At 44.7% G+C, this 7,225-nt stretch overlaps 1 protein-coding gene across 1 annotated transcript in view; it reads right to left on the reverse strand.

Annotated features, from left to right (window-relative positions):
• Positions 1–2,080: 2,080 nt before the first annotated feature.
• Positions 2,081–7,225, reverse strand: part of EDARADD (EDAR-associated death domain) — a 66,063-nt gene continuing 60,918 nt past the window's right edge. The window contains exon 6 of the mRNA XM_008573417.1: positions 2,081–2,775. Within this exon, the coding sequence (XP_008571639.1) occupies positions 2,411–2,775 (365 nt within the window). The 3' untranslated portion in view covers positions 2,081–2,410. The remainder of the gene's footprint in view (positions 2,776–7,225) is intronic.

Here is a 7,225-nt window from a genome sequence, read left to right on the forward strand (position 1 = left end):
TGGAGATGGGAGGAGGAAGTGGCTTTCTGGAGGCTCCTGGCCAGGCAGCTGTGAGCAGGACGTTTGTCAGTCTGGGATCCCCTCCTTACATACCCAGGGGGGGTGACAGGAAACAGAGAGGGGTGACCATCCATCAGACAGCTGGGGCTCTGGTACCCCACAGCACTAAACAATCACAGCCTTTTAGTTCCATTTCCCTAAAACGTAAAACACAAATGCCAAAAGCCCTTTTGCATTTTCCCACAGTAAATTCTGGGCTGATAAGTGAGAGCAGGTCGTACCTAGTCCAATGAGAATGTCATACATCAAATCGAATTTGCAGAAGACTAGAATTGCCCCTAACAAGTGCTACACGGTGCCTGGAATGTGACGATAAATATTTAACAGCTGCCTCGCTGAACACCAACTGGCCAAAGAATCTATTTTAAAAAATCTCTGCATGTTATTACTGGCTGTTAATTTCAATACACGTGGTGGTAAACCTGACGTGTATCTGATAAATCTGGCATGGGAGGATGAGCAGGTATGCGATGCTGAATCAGAAGTAAGGAGGCTCTAGAGCAGACTTTGCTAGTCCAGAGTTTCCATGTGATGTTGAAGCTGACTTTATGTATTAGCAATCTAATGAAACCCCCCAGAATTGTGACTGGAAAGAAATGGTGGTTTAGAAAATAACTTTCTTTTGGGCCAGCCCGGTGGCGCACTGCTACAGTGCGCCGCTTGGGAAGCGCGGTGGCGCTCCCGCCGAGGGTTCGGATCCCATGTACAGACCGGCCGCTCACTGGCTGAGCGGGGTGCGGGCGCAACACCGAGGGTTGCGATCCCGTTGCCGGTCCCGGTCCGGTACGGGCACGACACTGAGGGTTGCGATCCGTTGCCAGTCACGAAAAAAGACAAAAAGGAAAAAAAAAAAAAGAAAATAACTTTTTTTTGAGTTCATCCTGATCTTTCTGTTGCACATAATCAGTGTTATTCATCATTTTTGCTTATTTTAATCAGGGACTTATACAGAATCCCCCCATATTGAATGAAGTGCCTTAATTTTCTAAGCCTACAGGCAAAATCAAATAGCACTCTCAAGGGATTGTAAACCAAACCAAGGCTTTGTTTTCTGTGTTTTTCCCCCAAAAGAACCTAGAAAAATCTGAATCTCCAATAACAAACCATCTTATCTCCCACTTTCCCTATCCCCGAACCATCAGATATGAAAGAACATCAGATGTTCTTTGAACTAAAATTTTCATTTGGCTTAAAATCCTTTAAAATTTGAATTTTAATGTACACTTTCCCTCCCAGACTCCCTCTTCTTGGCTAAATGCTGGAGTGTCACCGGGTCCTGTTGTCAGCTGGGCTGATGGGTGCTGGAGGTGGTCATGTTCCACCCATGGACCAGGTGATTTTTATTTATTTCTTAGCTGAGTTTCATCTCAGGGGTGAAGCACTCAGCGGGTCCTGTTGTCAGCTGGGCTGATGGGTGCTGGAGGTGGTCATGTTCCACCAATGGACCAGGTGATTTTTATTTATTTCTTAGCTGAGTTTCATCTCAGGGGTGAAGCACTCAGCCTTATATGAAAAAGTAAATATTCCGGCCAGCCCCCAAAAGAAAAAAATAATAATAATAAACACAGAATTTCAGCAAAGGACATAAAAATTCAAAAAAAGAAAAAAAGGTAAATATTAAAATAATTTTTAAAAAGTCCTGGGTAACGAGAGGGCATTGTGAATATTCTCTTTGTCAACACCATTCCCGTGGTCTTATAACCCCAATAACCAACTTTTGTATTTCTTTCAAAACTACTTCAGCAAATGACATTGTTGATAGTCCACAGATTATGAAAGTATTTGAATGAAAAAGATGGCACTTATATTCTGGACGGTATGGCCACTTGCCACCAGCATCCTGTTAATTCACCTAAACACTTTATAACAAAAAAGGAACAAGCTGACAAAACAGGGTTACTTATTGCTGATTTCTGCTAAGTGTGGGAATCCCATGGATCACAAAGGATCTTATAAATGTTGATGTAAATATGTTTTAGGCCAGCAACAGTCTCAGATCTGATTGAAATCTTCAGCCGTATTTAAGCGAGAGGATAATTTTATTTTTGTCATGGCATGAATCCATTCTGATTGTAGGCTTTGGCCCCTACACGAGCCTACAAAAGATTTCCCCCAATTGCAGATTCAAATATTAAATTAAAACAAATGTGCAAAAAAGAGAAACAAACAAAGGATCCGCCACCAAAACAAAACCTACCCCTCCACGAAACCACCAGCTTTGGGAAAAAGCAATGTCCACCATCCCATGTCATTTTCCTAAACTCTTAAAATAAAAGAACAGATTCACCTTCTTCCCTGACCTATAGCTGTTCCAATGTCCGGAGAGGCCAGTGAAGGAAAGAGAAGTGGCCTAGAAGTGCCTGGGGTGGTCTCCGTGCCCCCTCGTGGGCCACTCCTCATCCACCCACCTGCGCAGAACCTTCTCCACGTCGACCCTGTGGTAGAGCCGGCAGAGCTCCATCAGCTGGACCACTGTCCTCTGACTGTTCCGGAGCAGGAACTCCAAGGTAGGACTCTGTGGCCTCTGTTCCAGGAAGCACAATTCATCATAGGACATGCCCCATTTGCTTGCAAAATTCCTCCAGTTTTTTACCGTGGGGTGACATGGATCCAGCTTTATCCTGATCACGTCTAATAAGTCCTGATCGTTGAGCAAGTCACTTATGGTGGGGGCCCGGAGAGAGCAGGAGGAACAGGACTTGTCCTTGCTGATCTCTGCAGGAAGAAACCACACAATCCACATGTCAACGAGAGGCCTGACACATGCATTCATTACTTACGTCCCTTATTTTCCTGCTGAATTGTCAACTGTTGAAGGATAACACAGCTTACCCTACAGGGACATATTTCAGAATGCTAATTTCTGTGCACTCACATGATAATGCATTATTCTTTATAAAGACACACGAAGACGGGCTGCTTTGCTGGAAGCAGTAGTAAGATGTTATAAAGCCAGTTTCCCTTTTCTCCAGGACTCTCTGTGTCTCATGGTGCGCATGTGTGACACTGCTGGCTGCAAGGAAGGCTCCGAGGAACAGAGCTCTCTCCATGGACAGATCACCAGTCCAGGGCAGGCAGACTCTGCCAAGCCCACACTTACACACACCTCCAACCTTGCCCCTTCCACGTCTCCAGTCATTCCTGACAGCTTCTTAACATCAACTCAGTGTATTAGAGTGGAAAGCATTGCAAAATTCTTTAAAAGGTCTTTAAAACAGACAAACAAATGGTGAAGGTTATGGTGACCTTTATGACACATGATATTATAGTGAGTCGGGGCCTTCCCAATTTAGGAAAGTGAAGAATTTGGACAGAGGGAGTCACTCTGGTGATCATAATAAGGTTGAGACCAGCAAGTGTAATTAAAAGGTAATAAAACAAGAGTCATGAAAATTATGCTGATACTCTTTGACCTACTAATGTGACTTTTGGGAATCCAGCCTAAAGAGATCATCTAAAATATGTATATACATGATTTTTTTTTTTTTTTTTTTTTTTTTTTTTTTTTTTTTTGTGACCGGTAAGGGGACCGTAACCCTTGGCTTGGTGTCGCCCATACCATACTCAGCCAGTGAGCGCACCGGCCATCCCCATATAGGATCCGAACCTGCAGCCTCAGTGCTCCCAGCGCCGCTGTGCTCCTGGCGCCGCACTCTCCCAAGTGAGCCACAGGGTCGGCCCTACATGAACATTTTTATTATAGTGTTGTTTACATTATCAATTAAAAAAAACTTAAAAGTTGGGGAATTAGTGAAATAAATTACAGTACTGTACTACTCAATGGAGTATTATTTAAGTAATTATGAAGACTGTGTAACAACCCAGAAAATGTTTGCAATGTTAAGTAGAAATTGCAAGATATAAAAAATGCATGTATTCTACGATTTAGAAATATGTGAAAACTCAGCATTACCATAGAAGGAAAGATACAAAAATAATAATAGCTATGGGGTAAGATTATGTTTCTATTTTCCAAACTTTCTCTAGTGGGTGTTAGGTTCCTGTGATAATTAAAACAATGTATTACATTGTGGGCTGGCCAGTTAGTTCACTCAGGAGAGCAAGGTGCTGATAACATCAGGGTCAAGGGTTCAGATCCCCATACCTGCCAGCCATCAAAAAAAAAATTTAAAAAATTAAAATATAAAATAATGTATTACATTAACAAATAGCTTGCTTAGCTTAGCACAGACAGGACTTATCAGTGGAGCATCTCTCCTGTTTGCCAGCTTGTGACTATGTCCTGAGCCTAAGCCTTCCTACCTCCTCCGTGATGTGTTTCACCAAGTATCTCCTTCCTTTCACCTTATTTCCAGCTACACTTTTTTTTGAGAGCTAAAAAGCAATTATTTCTTATTATCACATTATTATTTTAAAATTTACACATTGTAATTGTACACACCTATGGGATACAATCTGATATTCTGACACATATATATGTTGTATAATAATTGGGTGAGGGTAGTTAATGCGTCAGTCACCTCATGCATTTATCATTTCTTTGTGGTGAAAACATTCAAACGCCTCTCCTCTAGCTGTTATGTAATGTACAAAACGTAACTATTAACCATAGTCACCCTACTGTGCAATAGAACATCAGAACTTATTCCTTCTATCTAATTGTGATTTTGTGCCCATTGGCCAGCCTCTCCCAGTTTTCCCTCCCCAGTCTCTGGTAACCTTTTATTCTCTGCCTTTGTTAACATCAACTTTTTATTTTTCTTAGATTCCACATATGAGGTCATGTGGTATTTGTCTTTCTGTGCCTGGTTTACTTGACGTAATGTCCTCCAAGTCCATCTATGTTGCTGCAAATGACAAGATTTCATTCTTTTTTATGGCTGAATAGTACTCCACTGTGTATATATACTACATTTTTTACATCCATTCATCTGTTGTGAGACACTTAGGTTGATTCCATCTCTTGGCTATTGTAAATTGCATTGCAATAAACACGGGAGTGCAGGTATCTCTTTGACATACTAATCTCATTCCCTTCGGGTATATACCCAGTAGTGGGATTGCTGTATTAAATGGTAGTTCCATTTCTAACTTTTCGAGGAGCCTCTGTACTGTTTTCCACAATGACTGTGTTAGTTCACACTCTACCAACAGTGTACAAGTGTTCTTTTTCTTCACATCCTCGCCAACATTTGTTTTCTTTTGTCTTTTTGATAATAGCCATTCTAACTGCAGTGAGGTGGTATCTCATTGCTGTTTTGATTTGCACTTCCCTGATGATTAGTGAGGTTGACCACTTTTTCAAATGTCAGTTGGCCATTTGCATGCCTTCTTTTGAGAAGAGTCTATTAAAATCTTTTGCCCATTTCTCAATTGAGTGATTTGGGGGTTTTTTTGCTGTTAAGTTCCTTATATATTCTTGATATGAACCCCTTGTCAGATGTATAGTTTGCAAATATTTTCTCCCATTCTCCTCACTGTTAACAGTTTCCTTAATGTGCAAAAGCTTTTTAGTTTGATGTCATCCCACTTGTCTATTTTTGCTTTTATTGCTTGTGCTATTGAAGTCTTATTTAAAAAATCCTGAGTTCTGGTCAAGATGGTGGAATAGACGGTCCCCAGCATCACTCTCTCTCACAAATCAACGAATTTACAACTATAAAAATGTAGAAACAGCTAAGCTGTGGCTGCTGGGGCTCAGGGGAAGAGGAGGAGAGACCACGGAGTTCATGAAGGTGGAAGAAACTACAATGAGAGAAAGAAAAAGCTGCTCTGAGCATTTCAGGCCACGGCCACTTTAAGGCTGGAACTGCTGAGCGCATGGAGCAGGAGCGGGCAGAAGCCACAGCTGTGCCCTTCAGATGGAGTTACTTAGAGGCAGCAGTGGGGAAGAGGGCCTTGGTGGCCCCCAGGACAGCAAGACCACTAATAGAGTTCCCGTGGACCCACACAGGAGCAAGGAGCCAGAAGAACTGAGAAAGGGAGCCATTCAGAGGCCGGTGAGTCATTGCAAGGGACCGGTGCAGGGCCTGTCCCGTGGGAAGTGTTTGGAGCACAGGTGGCGGGGGAGATGGGCCCACCAGGAGAACACTGGGACACAGCAAGGACAGCTCATCTGCCCCCCAATCAACACAGGACAACTCAGAGGAGACTGATCAGGAATGCAGAATTGAATGGGGTGCAGTTTGATGAAAAAACTCAGGTCCAGATCAGAGATTCTACACGACCCAGATCCACTGAGTCTCTGGAGAGCTGGAAGTACCTATAAGGTCAACCGTTAAGCCCTGAGCTGCACAAAAAGCCTTCCCTGGGAAACAGCAGCAAAGCAGCAATTTAGCTCAACCACAGAGCTCAAGTGCTGGTTCCCACAGGAAGTTCCCCCATTTTAGAAGTAAGCAAAGGACAAAAGATTAGTTCCAGCTCAGGCACACCACCAGCACCTTGGGTCCTGCTTGGGAACCAGAGGCTTAGATCTGGGGACAGACCCCACTCCCACTTCCAGGCAAACTGTGCCAGCGCCTCAGGGCCCACCCAAGGACCCAAGGCATAGGGAAGGGGACTGGACCACCTTCTCAAAACCAGGCATGATGTGCCAGTGACTTGAGGCCCACCTGAGGACCCAAGGCATGGAGAAGGGGACCGGACCACTCTGCCACATGGTGCCAGTGCCTCGGGGCATGCCTGGGGACCCGAGGCATGGAGAAGGGGACCAGATCCCCGTCCCACAACCAGGCACACCAAGCCAGCACCGTGGGTCCTGCCCAGTGACCTGAGGCTTGGAGCCAGGGACCAGACCCTCCTCCCACAACCAGGCACACCACACCAGCACCTCAGGGCCCACCCAGTGACCCAAGACACAGAGAAGGGGACCGGACCCCCATCACACAATCAGGCATATGGTGCCAGCACCTTGGTGCCCACCTAGGGACCAGAGGCATAGAGAAGGGGACCAGACACACCCCACATCCAGGGACACCACCAGCACCAAGGAGCATGCCAAAAACATCACCTCCTTGTGGGTGGCCCACCACAGCCGCCACAATGACCATGGCTGCCACAAAATGGCTAGACACCACAATCACCACACAGATGGTCCGCCAGCCACTGGAGTGCATTGACACAAGGAGAGTCACCAGTAGAGACAAAGAAAAGAAGAGGGTGTCTCTCTCCACAAAGCCCATTTCAGAGTGACAGAAGCATCTGC

This window comes from Galeopterus variegatus, unplaced genomic scaffold, assembly GCF_000696425.1.
Source record: "Galeopterus variegatus unplaced genomic scaffold, G_variegatus-3.0.2 Scaffold915, whole genome shotgun sequence".
Classification (NCBI taxonomy): Eukaryota; Metazoa; Chordata; class Mammalia; order Dermoptera; family Cynocephalidae; genus Galeopterus; species Galeopterus variegatus.